The sequence below is a fragment of the Sapajus apella genome, unplaced genomic scaffold (genome assembly GCF_009761245.1).
Source record: "Sapajus apella isolate SASKATOON/1434 unplaced genomic scaffold, GSC_monkey_1.0 scaffold153, whole genome shotgun sequence".
Lineage (NCBI taxonomy): Eukaryota > Metazoa > Chordata > Mammalia > Primates > Cebidae > Sapajus > Sapajus apella.
Window position 1 is genome coordinate 684,019 of NW_022437093.1, and position 14,437 is coordinate 698,455.

The window sequence follows — 14,437 nt, forward strand, 5'->3', positions numbered from 1 at the left end:
CTAAAGAAGCAGCCTCAAGGGCTTTCTGGCCTCCTCCCCACTTCCCTTCTCTTAATCCTCTGCCTCTCCCAAAGCAGAGGATGACGTTGTTCTCTGAAGTTCCCTTATCTACCTAGAAACTGGACCTACCAAAGAGGAGGAACACAACTGCCCTTGATCCCCTCCCTAAACTTTCATTAACTAGGGAAGATTAAAACTCGCATCACAAACAATGAAAAACTATAGATCAGGAAAACAACTAAAAATGTTCAAAGTAAGGTAGGCACGGTGGCTCACGCCTATAATCTCAGCACTCTGGGAGGCCTGGGTGGGAGAATCACTTGAGGCCAGGAATCCTAAATTGTGAGCCTAGGTGAAATTGTGAGACCCTGCCTCTATGCTTATTTTCATAACCAGTAATAAGGCAGTATCTTGTAGCTCTGATACACAACTTATTTCTATTTATCCCTCTGTCTGTCTTCCAATCTCTACTTTAGACTTCATATCCTGATGGGTCAATCCCACACTTCCATTATTTCCTTTTTCATCCTCCTCTCAAGTCTATCCACTATACAACTTTTAGCTTTTTGTTCTTGTTCTTATCATTACCAGCCTTTTCTTTTTTTTTAATTTCAACCTTTACAATAGCATTTCTTCTTTCTTTTTCCTTGGTGCAAGGGAAGTTACCAACTGTTTTGAGAACTCGTATTTGGGAAAAGTACATATGTACATGTAGCAAGCTTTTATTTATACTTTTAAAGGGCTCAGCCTCTCCCCAAAGCTCACCAATTTAACTTGGGTTAAAAATTCTATTTCATACTTATTGTATTTACAATAAAGTAGAACACAAACACAATATAATAAAAGGTCTGAAATAGGAGGAAAAGGCTCTTGGTACTCAGGACAATGCAAAAATCATACAGAAGATTTTATATACAAGCACAAAGTTTGTAGCAAAACCAAAAGAAGCATGTTTAATTATTTAGGATAGAGATAACATTTGATAATGTTCTCGGAAATTTTCTAAATGGAAGAAATAAAATGAAAAAAAAAAATCATCCTTTGATTTTAATGGAAATGACCATGACTATATAGGAGCTGGGAAAAGGCGTTTCAAGGAACTACTCACTTTATATAAAACATTTTATTTGTTTACAATGGCTTGCACTTATACTACAGAATGTACAATACAGATAAAAAATCCAAATGAACAAAATTTTTACAAGTGCAGAATACATATAAATATGAATATGCACTAATTAAACTGTTTTCTCTGAGTTTTAAATATAGGCTAATTTTGTTGTCACCTTGAATAGCACTGTCCTTTGAAAGACACTACCATTTTTTAAGAGATTTAAAAGAATCCATATAAAAAAGATTAATCTCAAATTCCTCTGAATGTATTTGGTGTTGATAAAAGCTTGCCTATTTCAAGACTGGCCTGGGCTTTGGCCCTTAACCTTTCATGCACATGTAGTAAGAAGTCCTATAAAACTGTCAACTTGGCCTACCATCTGTGTCAAAGATCACTTTTATACTTGAAATTTTATATTATAATGTGTAAAAAGCAAAAAATATCACCTTCATTTGTGTCATTTGATTACTGAAAATTTTCAATAGAAGTTCATTGTGAAAATTTTAGAAAATGCAGAAAAGATAATGATCATGAGTAACAGAAAGGGTCCTAGTGTCTCTTATTTATTTTGCCTGAGCTAAGCATGTGGCATATACATTATTTCACTTAAACTCTGTTTCACTTAACAATCCTATGAGATGATAGGTCTTTTTTTTAAGATAGGTCTATTTTTATCAGTCACATAGCTAGTAGGTGGAAGAGAAAAAATTTAAACCTAGATCTAATGCCAGAACATAAGCTCTTATTCACTAATACATGCTGCCCAAAAAAGAAGATTAAAACTACCTATAATGCCACCAACCAGATATAACCTCTGCTAACTAACATCTCACCAATCCTACTCTAACTTTCCAACAATTCCAAGACTCCTCTCCTTAGGTAACCAGTGGTATGGTTTGGTGTATTCTTCAAGAAATTTTTTCCTATGAATGTATATTCATGTATCTATATAAAAACATAATTTGTTAAATTAGAGAAATAATGTCATGTTATATATAATGTTGCTGTGACTGGAGACTGAGGTATGGAAAAGTTAAGTGACGTGCTCCAGACTGTAGACTAATCAGAGAAAAATCAGAATTGAAATGCAGTAAGACTCATTTAACTAAAATGACCCTAAACCTTTAATATTTTTTCTGATTAAGATCTTGTCCTATATCTCAGGATCATCACTACAAAAATAATAAAATCATCTAACATTTATGAGCACTGACTATGAGCCAAGCATTCTTCTAAGTGCTTTATATATATTAGGCTGATTTAAAATTATCAACTCCATTTTTACAGATAAAGGAATAGGTAGAAAGGTTAAGTGACTTGCCCCAAATCACACACCTAATAAGTAATACTGTAGACAGAAAAGTGATAGAGTGTAGGACGAATCTATTCTCTTATTTTGGAAATTGATTTATTGAAATCACTAACAGTTGGTTACTCTTTTTCATAAAAATAGAATACGGCTCTATCTCATACTTAATTTACTGCTTTTAGACCTAAGGGCAGTAAGGAATGCTCATGGGATTTACACAGTAACAGGATTAGAGGGCAATATATTTTTGGACTATATTGTGTCCACTTCAAGAGTTGAACAATAAATCCTGCTTGTGACCCTAGACAAATCAGTAGATCCTAGTTTCCCCACTGTGAGACAATTAACAAACACAATTCCCGGAACATCTCCTTAATCCTGGTAGTTTACTTAACACCATCAATCATCTCCACAGTTGTAGCTGCAAGACCAAAACATACTGTTTGTTTGTATCTTTCTCATATTTTACATACAACAAATGTAACTCAAGGAATAATAAAACTTTAATTAGATATTGTAGAAACTAATGCTATATAATGAATCCCTCAATTTAATATTTCGGCTCCAGAGCTATACTCCAGAGTAGCTTTTCCTATCCTTTTAGACTAACCATCAGTGTATTGGTTCGGTTTGATCAACAATTTCCTTTTACATGTAGGACAACAGAGTAGTTAGACATGGGTACACAGATGTCAGGTACAAAAAGGCATACCAAGAAAAATACATAAGTCCATTTCTCACGCACAAAAGCTTTATTCTTCCAATCTAAAATACAGGTACCAAAATGTTTTAGTTTAGATAATACAGAAACAACATTGCTGGTTACTCTCTAGATATCAACAGTGGTGGAAGGAACCCCACAGTCTTTCAGCAGCACCGAAGCACTGAACAATGACTGTACAGTGAATAGCCTGCAGCAGCCTGTAACCCAATTGGTTCTCAAAGCATGGAATCTCAAACAGCAGCTTCAGCATGATCTGATATTTTGTTAGAAATGCAAATTCTTGACCCACTCCAGACCTATTGAGTAAGAAATTCTGGGGGCCCACCAATCCACATTTGGACAAATCCTCCAAGTAATTCTGAAGTAAGTTAAACTTTGAAAACCACTGCTCTAACCTTCAATTTATGATTGTCGCCTCTATGAAACACAGTATTTTCCTAAATTTTCAGGTAATAATGAGTAAAGCAGGCAGATAGGAAGGTATCAGGACACTAGTAGCCTTAACTGTATTACTCTGCATGAATGTACAATAAAATATAATCAGTGGTGTCAGTAAATCCTATGTAAAAGAAATTCAAAAATTTAGCATGATTTCACTTTATAATACTAAAATTTGCATTAAAATGTGAAATGTGTTTGTTTTATGAGTATACTCATTAATTCATTTGGTTATTGTTAATTTTTAGTACTATGTAGAGGTAACAGCTTTAACCCTCAGATTACCATTCTTATCATGGTAGAAACTAATTTTCAGAGCGTCTAATAACTTGATTAAAAAGAGCGAATCACTATAAGGTTTCTATGCTTTAAGATTGTTTCAGATAAGAAAAGACTGGGTTTTGTTTTAGCAACACTTTGATGCTGTGTTTTAGTTTCTTTCTTTCTTTCTAAAAATTATAACCAAGCTTTGGTTTGGTTCAATTCTAATTCAACAACGAATTCGTGCCTGTGGAAAATACTCATAAATAATCACCCAAATAAGACTTTAGCTAGATTAGATTAAGGATGTCAGATGGGCAATCAGGAAGTGAAAGATTAGGCCCCCATGACAGTCATTCTCACTTGCAAATCTGGAAAAGAAAAGGCCTCTGATAGGGTTTTTCCTTCTAAAACTCAAGAAAGCGTTAGAAAATTAGCACACTTACTTATTTTACCTTTAACACTAAAATTTGCATGAAGACATGCAAAGCATAATATTCCATTGCCCAAGAAGTGTGACAGTATCTCAAAACATGATTCTTCTAATTCTGTGCTGCAGTACCATTTAAAGAGTTATTTTGTTCCTTTTGGAGACAGAAAAGCTGGTTCCTAATACAAAACTGTGATTGATTTAGAAAAGAATGATTATCTGTTAAGAGTAGATGAAGCCCGGGGTTCGATACCCAGAAGAAAAGCAAAATCCCCAAGGTCTTTCAATATTCAAAACTGACCCATAAAATCAACTGTCTCTCATTTTATGAGGTTTGGCCCAAGTTTTCTTCTGTTTTGTTTTTTGTTTTACCATGTCTTATGTGGCTTCGAAGGTATATTATACTGACATTTCAGATCATAGCTACTGATACCTTCCCCAGAACTAAGAATCATTTTACTCTGCTGACCCCTCATGCTGTAAATATGTAGTAGTTGTATTCACTGTGGTTTAACATCAATTTTAATGAGCAGGAATAAACAAAAGACCTAAAACCAAGTCTTCCAAGGTCCTTTACTAATGCTATAATCTGTATACTCAGCTAGAGCTGTGAACATTTCTGACACAGCTCTATAGACTCACTGTAGAGAGAGTGTAAAGGATGTTGCCAGGCAACTCATCTAAGTTTGAAAGAATCTAGGCATTGATAATGAGTCTTTCTCAGTTTGGCTCCCACACAAGAAGGGTTTTAGTGAACTCCCACATGTGTTTACAGGCCATTCACAAGAGGTATTTCTAAAACTGAGTATCTGTATCCAAAAGAAGTCCATCTCGGAAACCTGTAATATTTCTTTTTTAATTCAAGTTTAATGGTTCCAGCATCACAAGTATTTTCTATAACTATCCAAAAATCCAATAGGAATTAGACATAAAGGCTGTATGCAAAAGTGTTGCATACAACACTTTTGTGTCTACTGTTGAATGAATATTCTTATTCATATCTTCAACATTCCTGCTTGCACATGGTCACAGCAAAATTTCTTCAAGTATCTCAAATCATAAAAGTAATCCTACTTACCTAAAACTACTTATCTACCAACATTATCTTAATTCTTTTGAAAAACCTTTGAAATTATTTTCAATACTTACTCTCATTATTGTATCAAAGTCAAAATAGGGCATTCAGTAAAAACTATGTTCTATTAAGAAGAATATGCAATCAGTTGCAAAAGAGTAACATGTTTTTATGAGTAGTATCCATGCAAAATACTGCTCTGCTGGATGGGCCTGATCCAATTCTCCCTCTTTCAAAGCAGACACTTTGCATGCATGCTTACCAGGGCAGTATGCATCCACGTCCAGTTTCTGAGCTGAAGTGAGGGTTGGTGAGCCAAGCTCGGATTCTGGAATTCGTGGGCTCTCAACAAACTTTGCCTTCCTCAGAGGGGCTAAGGACAAAAAGAGAGAGCAAGCAAGAGAGAGAGAGAGAGTAAGCAAGAGAGAGAGAGAGCAAGAGAGAAAGAAAGAGAAAGGAAGGGAGAGAGAAAAAGGAAAGAGAAACAGGGAAAGAAAAGGAAAAAGGGAAAGAGAGAAACACAGAGGGGTCATGAGTAAGGGGAACAGCAGGCAACAGATGGAAGCACTTAAATGAACGACACACTCTGTCAGACTCAGATCAGGTTACCCTATTTTTTGAGCCAGAAAAAAAACTAACTGCATTCTTCATAGAGGAGATGGGTCTCCTCATTAAAAGTCACTGAAAACTAGAAAAGCTAAAATCTAATACTCAAAACTATTAGCATAAATTGTGATTGTTACCTTTAGTTATTTTCTCTCTCTTCATAAAGCAAAGAGCTTTCTTACCTTGGCTTCTTTTGCCATTAAATACAGATATTAACTAAGGAAAGCACAAGACTACGTTTTAAAGTTTTGTTTATAATAATTGCAATCAAAAGGTTTTTGTTATCCAGAAATAACTACTCTAATACTCGGTCATGATAAACACCAGAAGTAGGATTAAATATAAGCCACCAGGCCTAATCTACGGAGCTTAACAAGAAAATCAATTACCTTACTTCTCAGCCATTAATATAAGAAGTCAAAACTGTTGGTGGACTAAAATATTAACTAGGCCATGCTACTTTGACAATAGAAGCTAAAGAGATGTGATTTAGTTACCAATGTAATCATGAGCCCTATGGAATAGTAATATTTCACGCCATGGAATCCATTCATTCTCGTAAGGAATAAAGTATAACTCATGAGTTGAAAGTTTTACTTACTGAAAGTATGTATACATTTTATTAATTTTTAGGGGACAATTAAGAAACTATTGACATACATTCCAATAATTAGCTAAATATTTTAAAAGTTAAAAATATAAGGATTGCTTGGGTGCTTTTAAACTGAGTTCTATTAAATAAACTATAATAGGTGAAAGGGCTTAGCACAGCACTGTCACAAAAGTATTAGCTGAATCTGAAATCAATTTGTTTGTATTATATATTAGTGTCATAACCATAGGTGGCTAAGACATGTGAGTGTCTAAGATCACATTATTTTTTTCAAAAATTTCTGCATGTTCTTCAAAATACTCATCCATTACTGACCCACAAGAGATTCTACGTTACTCCTAAAAGACCCTGTAAAAAGTAATATACAACTCTGTCATTACAATGGCCAGAAATCTCCTTCATTTTCTTTGAAGGACAAAAATCAAGTATTAGAAGAATATAGAAATTGTTTCCAAAATGTGTCAATACTCAAAACCAACAGACAACTAAGTTGAACTTTTAACCTTAGCATATGTATATTTTAAGTGTGTGTTAAAAATTAATAATAAAAGCCTGTTACTGTCTCCATGGCAACAAAGGTATAACATTAAGACTCCTAAGAGTATGGTTCTGTCAAAAGTAAGCTTTGGAATAGTAGAACTCTCACCTCTGTTATGAGTGTGAAACTTGAGCCTGTTTTTTAAAAATCATTATCACAAATAAAGATCTCAAGTGATTACATATACATAGGCTACTAATAGCCAATATTAGAGTCTCTTTCATTATCATTTCACTAACAGACTTAAAAATAACAAAACAGTTTATTTATTCAATACTGCTTAGTATAGGAAAAAATGATTATATAGTAATTTAATCCTTAAAGCTCTCAAGTCTTTTACTAGAATTTTATTAAAGCATTGTCATGGCATCAGAATAACTGTTTTACCTGTTGAGTTCTGACAAAGACAGCACAGGTCCCTGCTCAAGGGACTCTATTTTAAAATATTAAAAACATGTTTTTTATAATGAAATTTAGGGTCAGTAGACAGAGCAGAAACTTAGGGTAGAAATGTAAAAAAAAAATTGAAGGATGGTAGGAGAACTTAAGGGAGGTCAGAGGAGAGTACAAGAATTATGAGATGAAGTCAGGGGAAAGATCGGAGTTCTAGAGATCATACAGAAAAAAGGAAACAGCTGAAGACTGTGAAGAGAGTATGGACTATACGGTGTTAATCAGAAATTAAATAGATCTGGTAGAGGAAAAAAATAAAACCTCTTACTAAAATATACAATTCTCCAGCAAAGAGAGTTATTTTAGATCTATGAAGCTCAATATATACAAACTTCTTCATTTTCCCTTCTCAGGAAATTCCAACTGAGGTTATCTTTATATTTTACAGGAGACATTTATTCTTCTATCTACTCTTAACCTCTTCCCTCATCCATGGGGTCCTGTGCATGTCTAATAATAAAGTTAAATTCTTTTATAAGGTAAATGATAATGGTGTTCTCATCCAAGTCATAGAAAACTAGTGTTATTTGTAAGTCAGTCAAACACAGGAGGCACAATCACAGATATGACAAGTTGTACAATAGTCATAATATTGCTTGGTGGAGAACATAAAAGGGCAAGTTGGAAGATGGGCCACAATATTTTACCTGGAAGCCTAAAATTTTAATGTGCTTCATTGTAAAAAATGGTACATAAGATGATTCATGTAAGAGAATTCCGCATTAAAAGGCTTTCTCTGATACTTAAAAGAAGAAAGAAAGTTGTTGAGATGAGATGGGTAGGAACAATCTGAAGCCCAAACCTCGCATTTTATTGTGATGTAAGAGATAACAGAAACTACTGTTCAAAGAAGTGACTGGAATGACACTGGGAACATCGATTCTTACACCCTCAATGACTTGAGTTACAGAATCCAGCAGAGGTTGAGCCAATGGATGCACACTGGCTTGCAGGATAAGTAGAGTGATCTAAAAAAATCTAAGTCTTGATTCCAGCACATATTAGTAGTAAGAAATTGGACAAGTTATTTAGCCTTACCAAGACTCAGTTTGCTCATAAAGTCATAGTATTGTTATGAGCTTAACTAATTCAAAACATGTATAAGTATTTAAGCACAGTGCTTGGATACAGTGATATAGCTCACCTATTAAGTTTATTACTACATGGAGTAGTAAGGGCTATGGCTACAGAAAACAAAGTAAGAAAGTCATTTCAGACATACTATAGAGGCAGCATAACATGGCAGCACAGTAGTGAGGAGTTTGAGAGTGTAGGAATGAAGGGTAAGGGCTCTGAAACCAGAAAGGTTAGATTCCCATTTCTTTCATTTTCTTCCTAACTGTAAGAACCTTTCTGCGCCTGTTCCTTTCATCAGCTATTTTGGGTTAATAACATCAAAGACAATTTATGAGCGTTATATTAATTCAAATAAAATCCTCAAAACAGTGCCTAACACAGAATAAATGTTCTATAAACACTAGCTGTTGTTATTGTTTTTGCTGCTGTCATCACTGTCATCACAGATTCAGCATGATTTAGAAGTCTGAATTAATTGTGTGTATATGTTGAGGCATGGGAGTAGTAAAACAAAGACGTCTAAGGGGATGAGAACTGATATCACCAATTATTATTTTTTAATTAAGAAGGGAATAATGCTGAAGAAAATATAATATGTTATGCCTTAGTAGAGTGTCCAAATTAAACTGGTCTAAGTTAGACAACAACAAATATGCGGTACAGAATGGAAGTTAAACAGTATTCTTTAGACCATGGGTTCGCAAAATGTGGTGTCTGGACTAGCAGTATATCACCTGGGAATTTGTCAGAAATGCAAATGATCAGGCCCCACCCCAGATAAGCTGAATCAGACACTTGGAGGGTGGGGACCCAGCACCTGTATTCAGCAAGCCCTGCAGGTGATTATGCTGCACACTAAAGTCTGTGAACACTGGATTAGAGAATCTACAAACACCACATGCAAGCTGGTCATTAAGAGAACTTACGTAAGAAAAAAAGCTGTAATGAAATACAAATCAAGGCCTCATCTGTGATCATATCAACATGTGTGGTAAAAGTTAGAATTTCTTTTCTTTTTTCCTTTTTTAAAAATTATTAGTGTGTGTGTGTGTGTGTATGTGCATGTGTGTGTGACAGGGTCAGGGTCTGTCTCTGTCGCCCAGGTTAGAGTGCAGTGCTGTGATCTCAGCTCACTGCAACCTGCAACCTCATCCTCTCAGGCTCAAGTGATTTTCTCACCTCAGCATTCCGAGCAACTGGGACCACAGATGTGTGCCACCATGCTCGGGTAATTTTTGTATTTTTTTTTTTTTTTTTGTAGAGACAGGGTTTTGCCATGTTGCCCAGGCTGGTCTGGAACTCCTTGGGCTCAAAAGATATGCCCTACTCAGCCTCCCAAAGTGCTGGGATTACAGGCATGAGGCACCCATGCCTAGCCACTTTATTTTCAGTCATTCTTTTACCAATTTAACTCTCGTGTTGTTGTTGAGTTTTTTAGAGTCCTAAGTTATACAGTATTAACCATATGGGGTCTATTTTGAAGAAAGAACAACACTATCTATACTCACAAATTCTTCCCATGATCACTTGGGAGGCAGGTGGTTGAGAGGGATAAGAGCAATCAGATGTATCTCACAGGATGTCAATGGTGAAAGAGAAAACCCACCTATCAAGGTTCCTCTGTAAACTGAAACGCCGTAAATAATGTTGAAGCATATCTAGTCCAAATAAAGACGTTAAAATGAGAATTTTAAATAATTACTAAGGTATTTGTCTTTAGTGAAGGTTTCATAGCAGAAGGGATTTTTTAGGAGGAATATGGCAGAAGACTCAGATAATCATGAGACAACAGTATAGAGGCAGACCAAATGAAAGCAAAGATCAAGAAAATGGAAAATGACAGATAAATAAAGACAGGAAGAACCGTATAAAGTACCAAGAAAATATTTTCACAAAATCGCAATTGAGATTAAAAAGTCTATTTCGTAATGTTAATCTAAAGATAATAAATATTAATTGTCCAATGTGGTAGGAAAATAAAAATTTTTGTGTAGGCAAGAAAAAGAAATACAAGGCATCCAAAGTAGAAAGGAAAAAGTAAAATTATCTGTTTGCAGAAGGCAACTTATACATAGAAAACCCCAAAGAAACTCCAGAAAAACACCTGCTGGAACTAATAAACAAATTTAGTAAAGTTCCAGGATACAAAATCAACTTACAAAAATCAGTTGTATTTCTATACACTAACAATGAGCAATCTGAGAAAAAACACCTAAGGAAATGGTTCAATTTAAAATAGCAACATAAAGAATAAAATATATAGACATAAACTTAACCAAGGAAGCAAAAGACTTGTGCACTGAAAACTGTAAAACATTGCTGAAAGAAGTTTAAGAAGGTACAAATAAATGAAAAGGCATCCATTGTTCATGGATTGGGAAACAATATTGTTACGATGGTACACCACCCAAATGATCTACAGATTCAATGCAATCCATATCAAAATCCCAATGACTTTTATTTTTTTCCAGAAACAGAAATATCCATCTTAAAATTTATGTGAAGTCTCAAGGGAACCTAGTCAAAACAATCTTGAAAAAATAATAAAATTGGATTTCTCACACTTCCTTATTTCAAAACTTACTACAAAGCTATAGTAGTCTAAACAATATGGTACTGGCATAAAGACAGACATATAGACCAATGGAATAGAAAAGGCTGACCAGAAATAAAGCTTATCAACAAGAATTTTCGACAAGGGTACTAATATCATTTGATCGGAAAAGGACAGTCTTTTCAACAAATGATTATGAGAAAACTGAACATGCAAAAGAGTGAGGTTAGATCCCTATCTTACATCATATAAAAATTAACTCAAAATAGATCAAAGACCTAAACATGAGAGCTAAAATTATAACTCTTTGAAGCAACACAGAAGAAAAAGATGTGTACTACAGAATTGTGAAGAATTAGAGAGAAACACTGAGAAATTTATCTGGAAAGAGAAAACTATATTTTAAAAAGTTTCAACAAAGTTTTCATATGCAGAATCTTATGACATTTTAGTTCCTAAACATTTACTAGAAAATAAACCTTTGAATACCATGAATTTTCTGGAGTGGGAGTGGGAAAGAAGGGTAGAAGGAGAGACAGTGTTTGTGTCATTCTTTATTTCCTTCTTAGTAACCCCTGATCTCTGTTAGGTTTACAATCTGGAAATAGGCGGGAAGACCATCCTTCTACCCTATTTAATGTGCTGATTAACTATTTCTCATGATTGTGCTTCAATGGTGACATAAGCAACATCTTCAAGAAAGGGGAAATACAAGGAGCTTTTCCCTTTTAGTTATGCATTTCCTGCAAAATAGGGAGGTCAAAAACAATAAAGCAAAAAAAAAAAAAAAAAAGGAGGTAAGACATTGGGAGTGGCGGATCCAAGATGGCCGAATAGGAATAGCTCTGGGGTGCAGTAACCAGAGAGAACAATGCAGAGGGTGAATGATCACTGCATTTCCAAATGAAATTACATGAAATTAAATTAAATTAAATGAATAACTCCAAATGAGTTGTTCCTGCCCACCAACCAGGAGATTCCCAGGCTGAAAAGCGCCACGAGTTTCCAGCATGGCTGTTTCAGCCAGTGCAGCAGGTCTCCACACAAAAGCTCACACAAATCTGGGTGGCCATTTCAAGTGGCGCCTGGAACACCTGGGACACAGAGCCACCCATTCAACTGAAAAAAATGGAGCTGAAACAGAGAGCCAGGTGATATGGCTCGGCAGGTCCCACCCCCACAAATACCAGCAACCTGAAACGCTCTGGATTGAGAGTTTTGCAGCAAGCACAGCTGGACCTGGGACGGTCCAGCTGTCAGGGAAAGGGCATCTGCCATTACCTAGGCAGTCTGCCACTACTGAGGCAGTCCGCCACTACAGAGGGAGTCTGCCACTACTGAGGCAGTTCTAACTATACCTCTATAAACAAAACCACAAGGAAGTTCACACAGTTGGGCAGAGCCCACGGCAGCTCAGCAACACCTCTGCTGGCAGACTGTGACTAGGCTACCTCCTGGCTGGGCAGGGCATCTCTGAAAAAAAGGAGCAGCACATCAGGAACTTATGAATAAAGACCCACCTTCCCAGGACAGAGCACCTGGGAAAAAAGGCAGTTATGAATTCCGCCACAGCAGACTTACTAAAACGTACCTGCCCAGCAGCTCTGAATGGAACAACGGAGCTACCAGCTCAGCACTTGAGCTCCTATAAGGGACAGACTGTCTCTTCAAGCAGTTCCCCAACCCCTGTATATCCAAAGAGATACCTCATAAAAGAGAGCTCAGGCTGACATCTGGCAGGTATCCTTCTGGGACAAAGATACAGAAGAAGAAACTGGCAGCAACCCTTACTGTTCTGCAGCCACTGCAGGTGATCCCCAGGCAAGGAAGGTCTGGAGTGGACATCAAGGAATCCTACAGCAGAGGGGCCTGTTAGAAGGAAAACTAAAAAACAGAAAGAAATAACTTCAACAACAACAAAAAGGACGTCCACTCAGAGACCCCATCCGAAAGTCACCAACTACAAAGACCACAGGTAGCTAAATCCACAAAGAGGGGAAGAAGCCAGTGCAAAAAGGATGAAAACACCCAAAACCAGAACGCCTATCCTCCTCCAAGGGATCACAACTCCTCACCAGCAAGGGAACAAAGCTGGATGGAGAATGAGTCTGATGAATTGACAGAAACAGGCTTCAAAAGGTGGGTGATAAGAAACTTCGCTAAGAGAATGTGTTCTAACCCAATGCAAAGTAACTAAGAACCTTGAAAAATTGACAAAATGCTAATGAGAATGTTTTAAACAGCTTAGAGAAAATATAAATGACTTGAAGGAGCAGAAAATATGACATGAGAACTGTGTGAGGCATACACAAGTTTGAACAGCCAAACAGACCGAGTAGCAGAAAGGATATCACAGATCGAAGATCAACTTAATGAAATAAGAAGGTAAGACTAGAGGGAAAAGAGTAAAAAGAAATGAACAAAGTCTACAAGAAATATGGGATTATGTGAAAAGACCTAATCTACGTTTGATAGGTGCACCTGAATGTGATGGAGAGAATGAATCCAAGCTGGAAAATACTCTTCAGGATATTATCCAGGAGAACTTCCCCAACCAAGCAAGGCAGGCCAATATTCAAGTCCAGGAAATACAGAGAACACCACAAAGATATTCCTCAAGAAGAGCAACCCCAAGGCACATAATCATCAGATTCACCAGGGTTAAAATGAAGGAAAAAATGCTAAGGAAGCCAGAGAGAAAGGTCGGGTTACCCACAAAGGGAAGCCCATTAGACTCACAGCAGATCTCTCTGCAGAAACCCTATAAGCCAGAAGACAGGGGAGGCCAATACTCAACATCTTTAAAGAAAAGAACTTTTAACCTAGAATATCATACCCACACAAACTAAGCTTCATAAGCAAAGGAGAAATAAAATCATTTATGGACAAGCAATTATTGAGAGAGTTTGTCACCACCAGGCCTGCCTTACAAGAGCTCCTGAAAGAAGCACTACATAGAAAGGAACAACCAGTGCCAGCTACTCCAAAAATGTACCAAATGGTAAACAGCATCGGCACAAGGAAGAAACTGCGTCAACTTGAAGAAACTGCATCAACTAACAGGCAAAACAACCAGGTAGCATCAAAATGGCAGGATCAAATTCACACATAACAATATTAACCTTAAATGTAAATGGGCTAAATGCTAAATGGGCTAAATGCCCCAATCAAAAGGCACAGACTAGCAAATTGGATAAAAAGTCAAAACCCATCAGTGTGCTGTATGCAGGAAATCCATCTCACAT

The 14,437-nt window shown here is 36.3% G+C and overlaps 1 protein-coding gene across 9 annotated transcripts in view; it reads right to left on the reverse strand.

The window, feature by feature from the left end:
* TANC2 (tetratricopeptide repeat, ankyrin repeat and coiled-coil containing 2) overlaps positions 1-14,437 on the reverse strand; it is a 435,131-nt gene that overhangs the window by 231,150 nt on the left and 189,544 nt on the right. For 5 of the 9 annotated variants that reach the window (XM_032266051.1, XM_032266049.1, XM_032266048.1 and 2 more), the window contains one exon: positions 5,614-5,724. The exons of the other annotated variants lie outside the window; for them this stretch is intronic. In XM_032266051.1, the coding sequence (XP_032121942.1) occupies positions 5,614-5,724 (111 nt within the window). The remainder of the gene's footprint in view (positions 1-5,613; positions 5,725-14,437) is intronic. 9 annotated transcript variants of the gene reach the window in all.